Raw genomic sequence first — 18,630 nt, forward strand, 5'->3', positions numbered from 1 at the left:
AAATTTAAAATCAGATAAATTTATGGGGGTGACCGGTTAGCTCAGCTGGTTAGAACGTGGTGCTAGTAAGACCAAGGTTGCCGGTTCAATCCCTGCATGGGCCACTGTGAGCTGCGCCCTCCTTAAAAATATATACATAAATAAATAATAAAATAAAATTAGATAAATTTATACGATATATTCTTCTCATTCCTACTAAATATATGCAACGTGCCATGGCACATATGGAATGCCCAATAAGTCTTAATTTTCTTTCCTTCCTTGATCTCTAACACACAGCCTTAAGTTCATTTCCTTCAGACCACACCTGGGCTTATACGAACTGTTTTCTGAGATCAAAAATTGTGACATACATTTTGACAGCTAGGAATGGACCCATTAGGACATGGTACAGAATATTGAAATTTGGATAGAACTTACAGTTACTTTCACTAAGATGTATGTTTCTCTTTTGTATCGTGAACGATCCCCAAAAAGTTTCCTTGAGATCCCAGAATACTTGACAGATGACTACAAAGCCAAAGCAAGCTAGTGGAGTTAGGCTGTCTTATTCTAAAGCTGTTTTTTATCTTGCCTGTTCATCCCACTGTCACCCATGGATCCCTGCTTGGTGGGCATCTATCAGTATGGCAAGAGAGGACAAAGATTAACTTTCAACTTTCTTTTGAAATGCTCTTTTATCTAGGTCCTTGATCAGCAGAAAAATACATATATATACACACATACATATTTTGAAGTCTAGGTCAGCAAGAATCCGAAGCCTACAGTGTTTTTAAAATGGTAACGGTCAGGTTTTTAATTGCACAATTTTTTTCCTCAGCATGCTCTCTATAAGGCCTTGCTACTGATCGACCAAAGAGAAAGTGCATAACCTGAGTATTTGTTTTAAATAAGCATAGGGTTAACTTCTTTAGTTTCCAAAGAGGTTAAATGGGTTGGCAGATGGTCATTTGGGAAGTTACCTGCTGCTGGTTGGGGGAAGGGGCCCAAAACATCCTAACAGTCAACCAGATGGCAAAAAACAGTCTTGACCAAACTGGTCAACAGTGTATGAGCTTTGCTCCTCTGAGGGAACTACTTACTTGAAGTAACTTACACCTGCTAACATCTAGAATGATTTATCTTTGTGTCATTAAGAAACACGGGCTAGTTTAATTGAATAAAGTGTAATTACAACAGCCCGTAAGTACAGAGAGACTGAGAATTTCAACATTATGCTGCATAACCTAGACCAGCATACACTTAATAGTGTTTACCACTTGCCAAGAATTATTCTAAATACATATATTACTTTATTTAATCCTCACAACAGCCCTGTAAAGTAGGAATAGCTTTTTATTGTCACCATTTTACAGATGGAAACACTGAGGCACAGAGAGGTTAAATAAGTTAGCCAATCTAATCACTATACGCTGTACACCTAATGTAAAATAATATTGAATGTCAACTATAATTTCTTTAAAAAATAGTCACAGGGATGTATAGTATAGCAAAGGGAACACAGTCAATATTGTAATAACTATGCACAGTATCAGGTGGGTAATAGACTTACTGGGTTTATCATTTTGTGTAGTATATAAATGTCTAATAACTATGTTGTATGCACACCTGAAACTAAGTAAGTAAGTAACTTGGGCAAGATTATGGCGCTACTAAATAGAAGCCAAGTGGAAACCAAGCAATCTTGAGCCAGAGAACATGCTCTTAATTCTGAAGATTATTAGCTGATATAAAAAACTAAATGGCTCAAGGGAAATGCAGACAAGAAAATTATATAAAAAATATGTTCACTATGGCATTATTTATAATGTAGAAAAAGCTGGTAACAATCTAACTGCCTAATAATAGGACAATGGTTGAATAAATCACGGTAAAGTTATTACAATGAAATATTGTAATGAAATCCTACCATTAAAAATATTTATGAAAAATGTTTCATGACTTGAGACAACCCTCCCAATGTAATGCTGAGGGGGCGGGAGGCAGGTAGAGAACAGGATACAAAATTGTGTACGTATTATATTTCCTATTTATTTATGTAAAAAAAATAAGCTCAGATGCAAACAGAAGGACATATTCTCAAATAAGAAACAATGGTTATTTCCAGGTGGTGGGATTAAGGGTGTTTGTATTTTCCTTTCAGTGTTTTCAACAATGAAACTGCATTGTCCTACTATCAGTTTAAACAAAGGCATTGTTTTTTCTTTTAATCAAGCTATACCAAGATCCTTAAGCAGATGGTTAAAAAAACAGCTAAAAAGCTCTAACTGTCTGATTTCAAGTAGTTACTTTCCTTGAGATAATACCCTTTAAACATTAAACAACATAGCACATACTAAAAAGAATACTCACTTTCAACTTTGGAAACTGCATTAAAATGAGTATTTTCAATTTTGGTCATTGTTTATTCTCTAGTTATTTGTAGGATTACTTTACAAGAAGAAAAATGGATTTAACTATTTACAGGCCAAAAACTCAGGAATGGCTTTGCTGAAAGAGATAAGGGACAAAAGTTTGACTGCAGAAGAACAGCTGTTGCTAATCCTACTATTTACCCTTTGACCTTCTATCTGGCCAATAACTGAACAGTATCAATTGTTTTCCTGTATTATGTGCTGTTTACAATCCCTGAGAGGCATGAAAGGAATTAATAATTTAGCCTAGAAAGCTGACAGCCTTTATTGGGGAGCCTCTTGTCTGTGGGATAGTAATCAGAGCAAGTAGCTGTCCTGAAGTCATAGGTCCCTTTACTGTTCCTGTTTTATAGCTTAATTGGCCCCCAGACATAAATCAATTATTTCTCCTGTTTTAAGCAACAATGACTTCTATTCTCTAACTTTCCTTGTATCAAGCCAGTCCTTGTTCTCGAGTTTTACAACTACACGGTAAACACGATGGCTGAGGAAAAAACTCGAGGAGCAGGGCGGACTGGGGTTATTTGGAAACAGAAGCACAGAAAGGTTATGCTGTTTTGAACTTCTCTTGACCTTTGACTGCCCTTGTCCCTAGCTTATGCTAATGGGCTGGGTACAGAGATACTTCTTGTAGAAATGAACTTCGCCTGAACCTGTGCCGTAACATTGGACTCCAGGAAGCCCAGGAATCATAGGAAGGCAGCTAGAGCATGAACAGCTGCCCATATTCTAAACATGGCTACCCATCTGCTCTATCACAGAAAAGGCTTTAAAAAAAAAAAAAAAGGCCATTTGAAGTGGACAAAGTCATTCCTTCCTCATATAGTTCCAACACATTCCACCTGTTATCCCAAACTTGCTGTCAACAACCACTGTGGGGCACAATGGGAAATCAGCAACAATGGTATTTCCTGTTCCAAAATAAGCAAGTATGAGTAGGCTTTCCCTATCAGGAATTCAGGGATTAGGGGAGACTCTGGGATCTCTGAATTCCAAAGATGCATCACAGAGAAATCCCTATTGTTCTCAATCTCATGTGCAAACAGTCATGAAGTATTAACATAGGAGATGTCATTCCTTCCTCATCAGAAGCCAAGAAATTTGCAGTATCAACAATAATCGATTTAACACAATACACACAGCCCATCTTAGATTTAAGGATTCCAATCACTCAGTAGGGCTGAGCATGCTCATTTGAACTGCAAGACTGGTTCAAATTAAAATGATAAGTTTTTACTTCCGCTCATTTATTATTACAATATCAGATCTTTATGTATTTCTTCAGAGAGAAAGAATAAAAATGCTAACTTCACAAAGATAATATAGGGATTATTAAGAACATTAGCCACATAAGCTAAGGACAATTTTTAAAAGAAAAGTGATTTTTTTTTAGGTGACTCCCATTCTGCACTGATACATAATATTGTGAATCAGTATTTGTTCATCCTCATGGAATGGCGAGGTCTGTAAAATCATAGCCAGCTAGAGATTCTACACAGAAACGTTAAATGGGTTAGGATCAGATGGCCCAGAAAGAAGAATCATTCAATAATAATCATTATGAGAGTATCAGGGGCCTTTCCTAAAAGATGGGCATGAGGTATTTTCAATTGCTACTAAGTGCAGAAAAGAATAAGTTTGGTTACTATGTGCTAAATTAGGTTTAAAAAGCATTTTTCAAATAATTCCAGACAAGGAAATATTTTCTAATAGACAGTTACTACATGCGGGCAGGTCCTAGACTTGTTTATCTGTGTATCCCTGGAGGGTACAAATGGGCGTGGAGCAGAGAGAACACTCAATATTTAACTGAGTTCTCAATTATCTGGCGTGTTTTATGTGTAGTTCTGTCTGAAAGATTACAAGGCATCTCAATGTCCTTCCTAGCGTCCAAAAATGTTTCTAAGAAAGGACCATGACTCAGGAATGTACCTTTTCCTCCTCCCAAGTAAAGGTTATTCATAAGAGAAGGACAAAGAAAAAACTGTGTTCACTCATAGGTACTGGGATTTCGGGTGCTAGGGTGGAGTAAACTGAGCCTATACTACCTACAAAACTGATTCTGAACTTTCCAACTTCTAGACAGACAAATCTATTTCCCTGGTGTTTGGTAAGCATTTTGCCTCTCAATTAGGAAGCATTAGTTAAACAAACATAAATGTTTATACTATGAAGGTGTGTAGGGAAAATATGTGAGAAGGTCCACAATGTCAGAGAGCTGCTATTAGCAGGATGGTGAGAAGGTGAACTTTACCACTTACCTCAACAGCAGGGTGGTGACAAATAGCCAGCCCCATATTCCTAAAAGTACCAGAACTAGAACAATAACTCTAAATCATCTCATGGATTCTCAATCCAAACTATTAATCAACCTTTTGGCATGACAGCAAAATAAAGTCTGTATACACTAGATATTCCCACGTCCTGTTTCTAATAGTTCTATCCATATCTGAGAATGACGTATGCCACATTTTGAGAGCACTGGAAACACAGATGATTATCTATGAGCAAGACTTACATAGTCCTGAGAAGCATAATTTAATTAGACCTCGAAATGGTCACTCTAGTACCTTACCCTTAAGAATGTAGATGAAGGTACTTCAGAAATTAAACTGTGGTGCAAAAGTTATTGATTTTAAATGTTTAAACCAAGCATAATTCTCCTTTGAAAGAAATTATGTCAAAACTAGTCAATACTTTAGAAAAGTGGTTGTGGGTATATGCTTATATGTGTGCATACATAAAAGCACACATTTTGTCGTTACTGGCTTCATAAGGATGGAGAATGGGGCAAAGAAATAAGTATCAAATAGAAAATTTCAGCAAACCAATTTTCTATTAAACGGCTAGATTCTAGCCATTGAATGCTGGGAGAAGGGAAAAAAACGTAACTGAGAGAAGGAAAAAAAAGATACAATGCCCTCCCCATAATTATAAATTAAAGTGAAATAAAATCTGAGTTCATAAGGCCTATCAATGACATCTTAAGTTATACGTTTAAAAGTTATACGTATACACACATACATCCTTTTTTTTCAGTCATGAACACTGGGTTACATTCAGAACTTACTAGTGCCTGGGTCGAGCTCTGCCAATTCATCCTGACAAAAACCTAAAGAGAAAAATAATAAGAAAAAAAAGATTATAATTCTTGAATTACTCAAAGGGACTCCATATGAAAATGCAAATATTATAGTGTCAAAAAAAAAAATCCATACTCAAAAGTCAAATCTGGATTTAAATCATAGCTCTGTAACATTTAGCTCTCTGAGCCTCCATTTCATCACCTTTAAATTTAAAACATGGATAGGAACAGCACTTACCAGAGTAGTAATGAGGATTTTTTAAGTGAGACACTAATATAAAGTGCTAATTTAGCACAGTCCTTAGCACACAGTAAGGGCTCAATAAACAACAGCACAAATAATTATAAATTAGTATGCAATGTAAGCTGGAATAAAAATTCATAGGAAAATTACAATTCATTTAATATCTGTCATGTTCTACTTATCAATTATTTTCCAAAAGAAAGCAAAATATACAAAATATTAACTTACGGCAAATATCAAACAGAGTAATTTTACTTAAAATTATCACAGATGCTGAAGAATTTGACCTATACACATGAATAGAAGCAATTCTTCCATTAATAAGTATGGTATCCAGATTGAAATAAATAGCTCTCAAAGCGTATTTCAGACCCCAAAAGTCTGAGTTACATCTGTCTGATTGGTGAGTAACTATCATAGTAAGAGAAAAATCAAGCAGGGCAAAAGGCAAGCACACAGTAGGTGTTCTATACATAGCTGATGAATAGTTCTTTTTTCCTGGAATGACTGCCGACTTTCTCCAGTTTGCTTTCTACTCATTATCAGTTTAAATATTTCCTCAGAAAAGCTTTTCCTTGCCTGCCTTACCCTTGTCTCATATACAAGGTCAAAGTTCCATTATAATTTTCTATAATACTTCGTGTATTCATCAACAAAGAATTATTTGTTCAATGTCTGACTCCACTATTAAAATGTTTGTTCCATGGAGCAAGGGACCTGGCCTTTCTTATTCACAAATGTATCCCCATTACCACTCACAAGCACAAAGTAGTTGTTCAATAAACATCAACTGTAGCATCGCAATGGTAAATTCAAAAATTATGGAGCAAAACTAGGACTACAGGTATATGAGAACATTTCCTGTCATCAGAACTAGGCAACCAAAAGCCAGACCAGCAACTGGGAGTCATGTGGAGATGAGGGATTCAGGTAGCAGGTAAACTGTTTCAACATCACAACTTTGAAAGCCCTTTGTAATCCTGACTGTTTTGGCCACACCATTCACTAAACATGCCACATCCCTTCTTGCCTTCCTGTGCTTCCTCCTCCTTTTCTACTTGGTGAAAAACTAGTCATCCTTCAAGATCCAGCTCAAATATCACCACCACTGTACAACATGGAAAAAAGGAGAGGCCCCTCCTGCATTTACCAAAAGATAAAGGAACAATTTAAATATCTGCCTCCTCTAGAAAGTGAGCTCTTCAAGGGTAGAAACCAGGCCATATCCATCTGTGGAATTGCTTCTAGGCCCAGAACAGTCGCTGATACATTATGAAAGGTGTTCAAATGCAGGATGAACTGAACAGAAAACACAAGCCTGCCTCTAGCTCACAATCTGGGGGGAAAAAGTCACAAAATCTGAAAATCTAAGTAAGCGTAGCCCGAAAAGTGTGTGGAAGTTCTGAATGAGAAAATCTGATCTGGAACACCAGAGTTTGGAAGCTGCTAAAAGTGGCTGAGATGCCTGAGCAGACCCCCTCCGAGCAACTTTAAAGCCTTCCTCCTTAAAGGCAATGGGAATCAGAGAAGCTGTGGAGAGATGCCAGGTAATGAGGAAACAACTCATCATTACACATGGGTTCGATATTGAACATCCTTCCAGAAGTGAAACTGAGAATAAATATTCACTTAAAATACACTGACTTAAAAATAAGACAAAAGCATGGGAAGGCAGTGTAGCGTAATCAAAAAGTTAGATCTCACCTAAGTTCTAGTCCAAGCCATTTTTAGTTTGGTTATATGACTTTAGGCAAGTTGCTCCCTATCCTGGACATTAAATGAAAAGACTGTACTAGAAGTCTCAAGGAAGGACAAACCTTAATGCATTTTCTGAAAACAAACAACATTCTGAACTCAGAATAACTAGATAAACTATAAAGAGAGAGTGACTAAAAAACAAAGAAAATACAAAAAAAAAAACTAGTTAAAGTTGCCATCTATTGCTTTTATCTGCCTAGTAACCCCCCTTCTGTTAATGGCATCCTGATTTTTCTTTGGAGACTTCTCCCTTTTACACTTTCAGAGCATAAGACCCAAATGAGATGGACCCTAACCTTGCTATAAACCGGGGTTAACAATAGCCCTTTTTCTGGCCAGAATCCTAGAGGGTGCAGAGAAGAAGGTCCCTGCTGTACCAGAAACCCTTAATAAAATGTGAAGGAATTTCAGATAGCTGAAGATCAAGCGCCTGAAAAAGAAGTTTGCCCAAAAGATGCTTCGAAAGGCAAGGAAGCTTACCTGTGAAAAAGCGAAGCACTACCACCAAGAACACAGGCCATCAAGGACTCAGTACAGGACTGAGATTCGGATGGCAAGGATGTAAGAAAAGCTGGCAACTTCTATGTACCTACGGAACCCAGACTGACACTTGTCAGCAGGATCAGGCACCAATGGTAACTCTGTGAGCCCAAATGTCCGAAAGGTGCTGCAGCTTCTTCACCTTCGCTAAATCTTCAATGGCACCTTTGTTCAACTCAACAGGCTTTAACTAACATGCTTAGGATTGTGGAACCATATACTGCATAGGGGTACCCAAACCTGAAGTCAGTAAATGAATGACCTAGCGTGGTTATGGCAAAATCAACAAATAGAAACTGCCTAGACAGATAATACAATGATTGCTCGATCTCTTGGTAAATGTGGCATCATCTGCATGGAGGATCTGATTCAGGAGATCTATACTGTTGGAAAATGCTTCAAGGAAGCAAACAACTTCCTGTGGTCCTTCAAATTATCTTTTCCACGAGGCAGAATGAAGAAAAACACTACCCATTTTGTGGAAGGTGGAGATGCTGGCAACGGAAAACCAGAACAGGCTTATCAGAAGGACGGACTAAGGTATCTACCACGGTTATTTTTATCATTTGATCAGTTAATAAACAGTGACTGTTTTCAAACGGAAAATAAATAAATCGGGGTTGACAACAGTGTCTACCTCACACGTCTGCCGAATGAGATGGTGTATGTAAAGGCTTTGCGCAGTACTTGACGAAGTCAGAGCTCAATGTACTCGCCTGTGAGCTACTACTACTAACTAATTCCTAGGTCCATTCACTCCAGTGCTGTGTGTGTGGTAGCGAAGAACACATTATAGGAGGGGAACTACTGACCCATTCATGACCATCCTCGAAGACCTGGGCTGGAACCTAACATCACCAATATCGCTTTCACTGTACATGCTATGGTTCTTGAACCTCTGTTTATATTTTGAGCCTGTAAATTGCCTGATGCAGTGATGCCAGATATATGCTACCCCGAGAAAGGAGGACTCTACATTTGCCTTCAAACAAATTCCTTTCATGGTCACAAAGAGCCCTGATTATGGAATTCAGTAACTATGTCTCCATTCCCTCCACCCAGCCCCGAGACCACTGGCTAATGTCTCTGGTTTTACAGATCACCATTCGTGCAGGGGGCTGAGGAGATATGGAGAACAATGCTAATCCTACCTCCTGATGACAAGTGAATGGAATGGCTAGATCTGGCTACCACTCTCAGGGTCTCAGCAAACAGATCTAGCTAGCAAAATGATTCCTGGCTAGAAGTAGCCAAATCACTGCTACTAGAAGTAACCCCAACGTTTGTTCAGCTCAATCCAACACAAAGGCAAAGGTCATCAGAGTTGTTCAGCACAAAGCAGATTCCTACGCCACACAAATATGTAAAGATACCCCCAAAACCATCCGCCTGACCGACTACAACACATTCAACAGATTAGGGTATATTCTGAGAAATCTTTGGCTGGTGACTTAAATTGCTTTCAAAAGGGAAAGACAAGAAACACAGATTGTTTCCTAAGATGACATATCACCAAGTCAGTGTTGCTCATAAGCAATCAGAAATCTAGTGCAAAGCTTATATTCACTTACCATGTTTTAACTTAGAAGAGACATGCATAGTGAAAAGGGCATCTGTCCAAGTCAGAGTTGAATTCAAATTCCAGATTTGCCACTATTTTTGTTTAATTCACTACTCAATGTTTATTTCCTAAAATGGGGATTAAAATAACCATCTTGTTCAACTGTTGTGAGGATTTGGAGACTATACATAAATCACCTACTTTATGGCAAGTGATAGATAAATGGCTCTAAGTCTAGGAAATTTCTTGCACACAAAGAAAGATCCAGTCAACAAGCTTTTCTCCAAAAGGCATTTGGCAAAAAGAAAAAGATTAGTGACTGCTCAATCTGTGATTGACTACAGTAACAGGATAAAAGGTTACTTATCTTTTTCTGTATTTACTCTTTGACCATAAAATTATGTATTTACCACAATAGGATCTTCGAGTACCCATTTTTTTTCCAAATGTGAACAAATACAACTTATGGGTAACACCAATAAATTCAAGCCTGAAATACTAGCTAATTGTCATCTATAATGTGTCTTTTACAAAAGCAAGTTAAATGTTACTCTAGCAATGTTTTCATTTGACAGTAGGAAGGCAGCATGGTTACAACAGAGACCTGGACCCTGGTCAGGACTCTGTCACCTAATCTATTTGAAACCCACTGGCAAAATTAAGATAAGGCCGTTAAAAGGTAAATTTCTACAATTCTGATCAAAAATCACATCTTTCCCCCAAATAGAAAGCATATAGCGACACCCTCCTTCATGACGTGCCTACCACTTCAACTTTCTCTTGCTCCCTCGCCACTCTCACCACAGAGTATACTCCATCCACACCGAACTACAGGCATACCTTGTTTTACTGCAACTCGTTTTATGGAGCTCCACAACGGTTTCATTTTTTTATAAATTGAAGGCAAGATCCTTTACCAGAAAAGGGCTGTGACTTGTTTCATTGCGATCCTCACGTTACTGAGGTGTTTGGAGCCAAACCCACAGTATTTCCGAGGTTTGCCTGCCTGCACCAGTGGCTCCTTGAAGCCAACGTGCTCTTTAGCCTCCATTCCTCCGCACATCCAGGTATGTTCTCCACCTGAGCCTCATTCAGCATTCTGATGTCAGAGCTCAGGTCAAATCTCTAACCCTTCCCCTCCCTCTGCCACACACTCTCAAGTCCCCGTTAGGCGCTACAGATGCAATGACTGAACCTATTAGCTTTTCAGGGACCTTTGAAGGAGAGAAGAAAAAAACTGGTTTCAAAATCTAAGAAATAAATAAAACAGACCTACAAATTTGAAATTAATTTTTTTTAAAGACACTTTTTTTTTTTAATTGTATTGGGGATTACTGGGGAACAGTGTGTTTCTCCAGGACCCATCAGCTCCAAGTCATTGCCCTTCAGTCTAGGTGTGGAGAGCGCAGCTCAGCTCCAAGTCCAGTTTTCAATCTTTAGTTGCAGGGGCGCAGCCCACCATCCCATGCGGGAATTGAACCGGTGACCTTGTTGACAGCTCACCCTCTAACCGACTGAGTGAGTCATCTTGCCGCCCCTCCGGAAGCTCAGCGGCAGCTCAGCGGCAGCTCGTTGTCTTCACGCAGCTCACTGGCTCATGTGGGAATTAAACCAGCAACCCTGTTGTTCAGAGCACGGTCTGTAACCAACTGAGCCATCGGCCGCCCCTAAAATGTTTTAGTTATATATGAAATATAGCATTATTTCACCTAGTCAACTGCAATTCAAGTTTTATATAGTTTTAAATGCAAGATATGAAATGAAGCAGAGCTTCCAGAAATAAATCATGGGTCTAAAAGGGTTTTGAAACTGCTCTGGTTAGTTAGGTGCCCCTACTCTATCTCCCACAGGTCCCTGAGCTTCCCCTTCATGATCAAGGCCATTGACTGAATTCAGGTTCTACAGAAAGTTATTTTCCATATTTCCCCCCAAAAGCTAAATTTTTTACCTAGGATTTGTACTGATATACAACAGTGATTCACTGGTCCTTTCTGGACCAATCAGCTCTGGTCATTTGTATCAGTTTCCCATCTGCTTTGTCTCTCCTGATCATGATGAGGTCCCCAATGAAACTTTGTGTCCTTCTTTCAGTCAGATCTGGTCTCAGCCCTAACTATACCCTCAGTTCTAGGGCTGAAGCATGTCCCAGGATCCCAGGAAAAATTGCTCAGTAATGTTGAATAACTACTTCTTTCTCCAAAAGGCGATGGTAGTAAACCACAATGACATCACAATAAATTCCAGTTCACTCTTCCCTGCCTTTAAAGTTTAGAAAGTGATGTACAATAGAAATTCCTACATGTGAATGATCTCTGTCTACACTGTCCAATCTGGTAGCCACTAGCCATATATGGCTACTGAGCACTTAGAATGTGACTACTGTAACTGTCATACAGGGTCTCTAGTCCCACTCCCCACACAAGAACACAGGACACGGCTAGGCCAAAAAGGAACACCCACAGAGCCATAGATAGGGGAGTCATACCACTATATTCTTGCTGGTAGCTGAGTTGGAGATACAAAAGCAAACATCCGCCAGTACCCCAATAAGGGGTCTTCCTGCACCCCAGTCTCTCTGGCAGCCGGGGGAGACACAGAAAGTAGGATCAACATGATCCGCAATCCGCCATCTGCTTCTCTGCCAACCGACCAACCCCCTAGCGTAGCCATGGCTCTTATATTAGTGGCTCACGGCTAACCGGTAACAGCTGACGGCCACCCAGCCACAGCTGACGGCCATCTACTACCCGAGCCAGCACCTTTCCACGTGAGGCCGATAGCCTAGAAACTGCTTTCTGGGACTCTGTCCCCACACTGAGGAACTGAATTTGTAATTGTATTTAATTTTAATTAATTAAGGTAGCCACATAAGGCCAGTAGCTATTATGATGGACAAGGTAAGACTAGAAAGCTTTCCATCCTGCTAAATTTATTATACTACCTTTTGGATTCTGTTGCAGCTTTAAAGAAAATGAACTATGAAAATGCTTATGCTAGTGTTATTTACTATCCAATTTATAAGTGTATCAGTTATTATCAGAAAAATATTTCCATCAGCCTGCAAATATAGTCACTTATTCCTTCAAATGTTATTAATGTTATACCTGCCCACGTTGTAGCAGGCCCCGGCCTGGAAGACATACATATGAATAAGACTGACCCTACAGGCAGAGAATGAATAGTCTAAAGGGGTACAGAATAGACAAAAACTAGCTATAGAGCATGACAATGTGAATGTACTTACTGCAACTGAACTATACACTTAAAAATGGTTAAAAAGGTAAACTTTATGTTACTTATATTCTACTACAATAAAAACAAAATGAAAGTCGAATGAAATAAAGATGGTGAAATAAAAAATAACTTTTTAAAACAATTAACTGTAGGGAATGAATGATGGAGACAGATGGACAAGAAAGCCGTACAGAGTAGTAAGAGCACACATTTTGATATGAGAATAAGCTTGAGTCCTGACACCATCACTTACTAAGTGTGTTAGCTTAGGAAGCAACTTCACTTCTCTGAGCCGACATCCTCATTTGTAGACTGTTGTGAAGAGTCAGTGTGATGATACACTCAGGTCAATGGAAAGTGCTTGGTAGTTGTGATCAATAGAGCAGAAGCAGGAACCGTGGGGCCAGAGGCATGGAGAAAGGACATGCAAGCATTCACCAGACAAACAGGGCTATCTGAGAAACATATGCAGAGGAAGCCACAAGTGAAGGGCATGAACAAAGAGGAAACAGAACGGCACCCGGTAATTTGATTTGACAGGAGCCCTACCTAGGGTCATATCATAAAGGGTTTTTAACTGCCATACATGGGTTGTTTTGGGCTTTTATTCTTTAGGCAATAGAGTCACTGAGGAAAGGAAACAAACATACACCTGGGAAGTTTGTCAGCCCTACTCTGACTCCTTCAATGTCGGGCTCTAAAATTTCAACCAGGAAACTAAAAGCACAAAAAGAAAGAAAAAAGGCACTGTGGGATAGTCAACATACACATGGGAAACCATCTACCACTCCTGAAATTCTAGGAATTTCCCATTTTTCAGGGCCCTCCCCCAACTTCATCTTCTAGACTCCTTTTGGTACTATGCATGGCGTGGGTAGATGGTGAGAAGGAATGTGGTTGTTTTTTGTTTTTGGCAACAAACATTAGCTAGCCAGACCATGGCCTGCCTTCTAGCCAGGTTTGCAGCCTGCAAACTAGTCCCAGACCCAAGCAGATACAGAAACACTTTTCTTTGGATTGGCTGAGCATTAAATTCACATCTGCCTCTTCCCTTTCTATCCAGTGAGTGGGCTGCAACTTGGGCCATGAGCTTTTGTTTCTCTGAGGCAACCTGACCGGCCATACTTCAGGAATAACAGAAAATGCTTTTGAATGCAGGGACGTAGCCCCACAAGTCTGCACAGCAAAAGCTAGCTGGCAGAGCTTCAAGTCTTATTTCCCTTTTTCCACCTGCAAATGTCGAGGTCACGTTTTAAAAAGTGCAACAAAAACAATGCCCTTTTCCTAATGTTATTTTCTTGACGTGAAATCTTATGGGCAAGTAACATGAGTGGGGGGAGGGGAAGCCAAGGATTCTCAATTATATAACCTATTGTGCCCATATATTTATTTGCTCAGCTTAAATGCCGCTCATAAAAAGTGTCTACATTTCTATGGAAACATTAATTAACTTCCATCTGATCAACCTACATCACCTTTCATACAGTTTTTCAGGCTTCTAGCTTTGTAATTTCAGCCTTGAAACCAGACTGAAAGCAGAAAGCCAGCCCAAGAATGATGACATTTCAATTTTAAGACGTTTTAAAAAAAATGAAAACAGTACACAGCTTCAAGGCTGTGCATACAGAATCAGAAGGTGGACACAGTTTAGAAAGGCAATTCGGTTTGATGAGTCAGAGGTCACTAGTGTTTCTATAGAAATCTAGTACTTGCATTTCTCAGAAAACTGCATGAACTGATGAGCCTCTGACATCTTTCATTTACAATTTCTGGTTCTCTGGAGTAACAAAAGGGATTGTTGATTATCTTTCATTCAGCCTGGAGGTTAAATAAATTTCAAAATGTACACATACAAGAAAATGTATAAAATCATGTTAGTTGCCATTTATTGAATCTTTTCTATATGCCAGGCGTTGGCTTGATGCTTTACACGAATCTTACTGAAAGTAGCTATTATTATCTCCATCTTATAGGTTAAAAGAGATTATTGTACTATGTTATATGGAAAGCCACAAGTCAAAACAAGAGAACTTCTATTCAGAGCAGTCTAATAAAACCCCTACTACCTGCTTTGCAAAAGCCAGACAGACGGGAATTTTGGCATCATTTCATAGAACAAACCCTGACACTCCCACAACAGCAGGGCCTCAGAGTCCAAGAAGAAACATACCACACCTTATGAGTCCATTTACAAACCTCCTCCTCAATAATCCAAGATGTCCATGTCAGAAGCAGTTAGAGTAACTTCACCAACCAGATCAAAACAAAGTATAAAACTTTAAATGAATGAATAAATAATTAGGCAAGAACTAGCTTCTTTTGAAAAAATTATTAAGTTGCTCCCAGCAGGAGTAAGGAAAGTGAAGGAGACTTTTTCGGCTCGTTCTCACATAGACCAGAAGTTAGTATGAACACAGAGAGCTTTCGAGGTCATTTCAGAAAGTGCCCATACCATCTTCAGCAGATGGTTTGATGGAAGAGTAGAAGCCAGCTCTGTTCAGGAAACCCATTAGTTAAAAGCAGAAGCAACCAAAGAGACGCCCCACAGGCAGCAGAACATACCTTTTCCTTATTCTCTTTGAAAACCGCCATATAAAAATGGAAGAGCATGGATGCATGACGGGCCATGAAAACGTCTGTCCCTTTGGATCAGTCCTGGAAATTTACCCTTAAGAAAAGGGTCAGCAACAAATAGTACAAAATAGGAAGCCACCCTAAAAATTCAACCATAGGAGAATGAATGATTAAATTATGGTACTCTATTAAATGGAGTATTTTGCAAACATTGTACATGTTTATAAAGAGTTTATAATGGACAAATGCTGTATGAAAACACATGACATAAAATTGTTCTCTCAGGGGTGGCCAGTTAGCTCAGTTGGTTACAGTGTGGTGCTAATAAGACCAAGGTTGCACTGTGAGCTGTGCCCGCCTTAAAAAAAACTGTTCTCTCAGGATGAGCTCAGCTATATTCATACACACACACACACACACACACACACACACACACGTGCACGCACGCACGCTCACGATGTATACATGAAAAGGCACATTTTGGTCTATTTTTTTCCCAGTGATTATTTCTAAGTGTGGGCATTACGGATGATTTTTTTCCCTCTATTCTACTTCTCTGATTGAAAATATGTTGTTTTTATAAACAGAAAAATGTACATTAAAAAAATCCTAGTAACAAAACGATTTGGCTTAACTCTCTAAATCGACCACTTCAACCAAAGGAGAAAAAAAACCTACCAGACACTCTCTAAATGATTTTTAAATTATTTCTTATTAGAAACACAATTCTGGGCACTAATCTTTCTGACATAGCAGTTCAGTCATTATTGCCTAAAGCTCAGTACCATCTCTGTCACCCAGCTTCAAAAATCCATTGTGTGGCAGCAAAGACATACAACATCTTTAACCTTTCACCCCAGGATCTTTGAAATCTGAAGCAAAGCTAGTTAAGCATATCTACGGAATAACCCCAAAAGAAATTTTAAAAACTATTCAAACTTGGAGTCAAGACCCGAAAGTAACAACCAACATGTTGTTTAACCAATGTTATAAATACAAAGGATACTCCACAAAGAGGATTATGAGTGAAAAAAACTCCTGCTTTTTCTTAGATGCTAAACTTGCCTACATCCTAAAATTAAATTCAACAAATATTCACCTAGCGTTTTCAATGTATAGGGCACCATGCTAGATTACAAAAGGAATACAAAGACAAATAAAGCTGGCTACCCCTACAGTCTTACATAAAAGGGAAAATAAAAAACTGACTGGACACAGGAATTATGAAGTAAGTGTCCTAACGGAGAAACTAGCAGCGGCGGCCTTGTTTCTTCCTAACTACTTATTTCTTCCTATGGGAACTGGCAGAGACTTGATGGCGAATGGCACTTGAGTCAGGTCAGGAAGGAAAGGCAGAATGTAAATACAGAGAGACTGTCAATAATACTCAGTAAGCCATATATATCTTTCGGACGTCCTTACCCACAGTTGGCAAATATTTGCCCCAGAGGCAGTCATATCCTAACAGACGAAGATTATATAGGTCCTGTTTGACATGTTCTTTCCTAAATGAAGTCAAGAGGGCAAGAAGTGCCTATCCCAGCACACACACTACCCTCTCATCCTAGGTTGTTTCATTCACCCAGGTTTTCACCTATACTTCCCAAATGATAACCCCCAAACTTTCAATTCCAATGAGACTGTTCTCCTGAACCACACAGACCCATCTATCCAAACGCCTGTCAATATCTACCAGGTGAATCCTGTGTAGGCTCCATCAAATTCAACATGTCGCATTGAACCTATTATTTTCTCTTTGAAACCTGCTTCTCTTGTGTTCCCAAGTCAGGTTCCAGGGACCACCAACTCTCATCCCTTAAACCAAAGATCCCCAGGGACTCCTCCTAGACACCCACTTTACCATCCTCCCCCAAATCCCCACCCCAATCAACCTAATTAATCACCAGGGCATTTTCATTCTCTCTCAAATGTCCACAGACCTAGTTTAAGCCTTCTCACCACCCTAGTATCCTACCTAGACTATTATAACTGTTCTGCCTGCTACCTTTCTTCCCTCACTTCCTAGAACTTAGATTTCCTAATCCACTCAAAAATCCTGTTGGCTCCCCATCTTCAACTCTTTAGCATGAGATTCATGGTCTTAAATTATAGAAATAAACAAATTCAATATCGAAACAAAAATAGCTACTTTTTACAACTATTATTTCCCTGACATCTCCTGAAGCTTGAAAAGGGAATAAATTCCTATTTCCAAACTCTAACTCTTTACACAGAGATAAATATGTCTATGCCAACTCTGATTTTAAAGCAATTTCCTAATATTGGGACATCAATAAAGTAATTCACTAGGAGGCAAGACACCCAAACACTAGTCTTCTCTGGTACAGTCGACCCTCCGTATCACAGGTTTCGAATCCACAGAGTCAACCAACTACGGATCAAAAATATTTGGGGAAAAAATCCCAGAAAATTCCAAAAAGCAAAATTTGCACCAAGCACTATGCTGAACCCAGGCAAATGAAGTGAGATGCAGGTGTACCCTGCTGTAGCCTACATGCAAATATAAGTTATATGTAAATACTGCACCATTTTATGTAAGGAACTTGAGCAGCCGCAGATTTTGGTATCCAAAGTGGGGGTCCTGGAACCAATCCCCCATAGCTATCAAGGAACCACTCTACTAATAAGCCATTTCTGTAATGCTGAGTGATCTGTGCTCCGTTTTCTCTTCAGTAAAAGGAGAACCTACCCAATTGTCTTAATATTACTTCCAGCTCTACAGTCTATGAGTTTATCAAAAGTTGGCAGTGGTGTGTACTAGGGGTACAAATCATATAATGCTAACAGTTGAGGAACCCTTGACGGGTTGCCAGGATTCTTAGATTACTTTTTTAACTAGAAGGAACCTTATAAATCAAATCATCCCTAATCTCTTCCATCCAATCCTAATCCTCATTTCACAGGATGGAGAAATTGTGTAAATAGAGTAAGATTTGTAGCATCTCTCTGTAACTTAAACACTAACCATGGCCCTAAAGGCTTTGGCATATTCCTAATCTAAAAACGGGAACAACAAGAGTACTTACATGACACAGGGCTGTTGAGAGGACTGAATGAAATTTTAAAAATGTGAAGCACTCAAGAGATGCCTGGCGCACAGTGAACATTAAATGAGGGTTAGCCATTCTCCTCATAGTTGGTGAAGTCACTCCGACCTTCACCCTCCAAACCAGAAATATAAGTTTAGGATATACTTAGG

At 39.2% G+C, this 18,630-nt stretch overlaps 1 protein-coding gene and 1 pseudogene across 2 annotated transcripts in view; one reads left to right on the forward strand and one right to left on the reverse strand.

Annotated features, from left to right (window-relative positions):
* Positions 1-18,630, reverse strand: part of NR6A1 (nuclear receptor subfamily 6 group A member 1) — a 208,182-nt gene that overhangs the window by 169,039 nt on the left and 20,513 nt on the right. For both annotated transcript variants that reach the window (XM_033123666.1, XM_033123665.1), the window contains exon 2: positions 5,485-5,526. In XM_033123666.1, coding sequence (XP_032979557.1) covers positions 5,485-5,526 — 42 coding nt within the window. The remainder of the gene's footprint in view (positions 1-5,484; positions 5,527-18,630) is intronic.
* Positions 6,107-8,580, forward strand: LOC117032279 (60S ribosomal protein L7-like; annotated as a pseudogene).

Source organism: Rhinolophus ferrumequinum, chromosome 12 (assembly GCF_004115265.2).
Source record: "Rhinolophus ferrumequinum isolate MPI-CBG mRhiFer1 chromosome 12, mRhiFer1_v1.p, whole genome shotgun sequence".
Lineage (NCBI taxonomy): Eukaryota > Metazoa > Chordata > Mammalia > Chiroptera > Rhinolophidae > Rhinolophus > Rhinolophus ferrumequinum.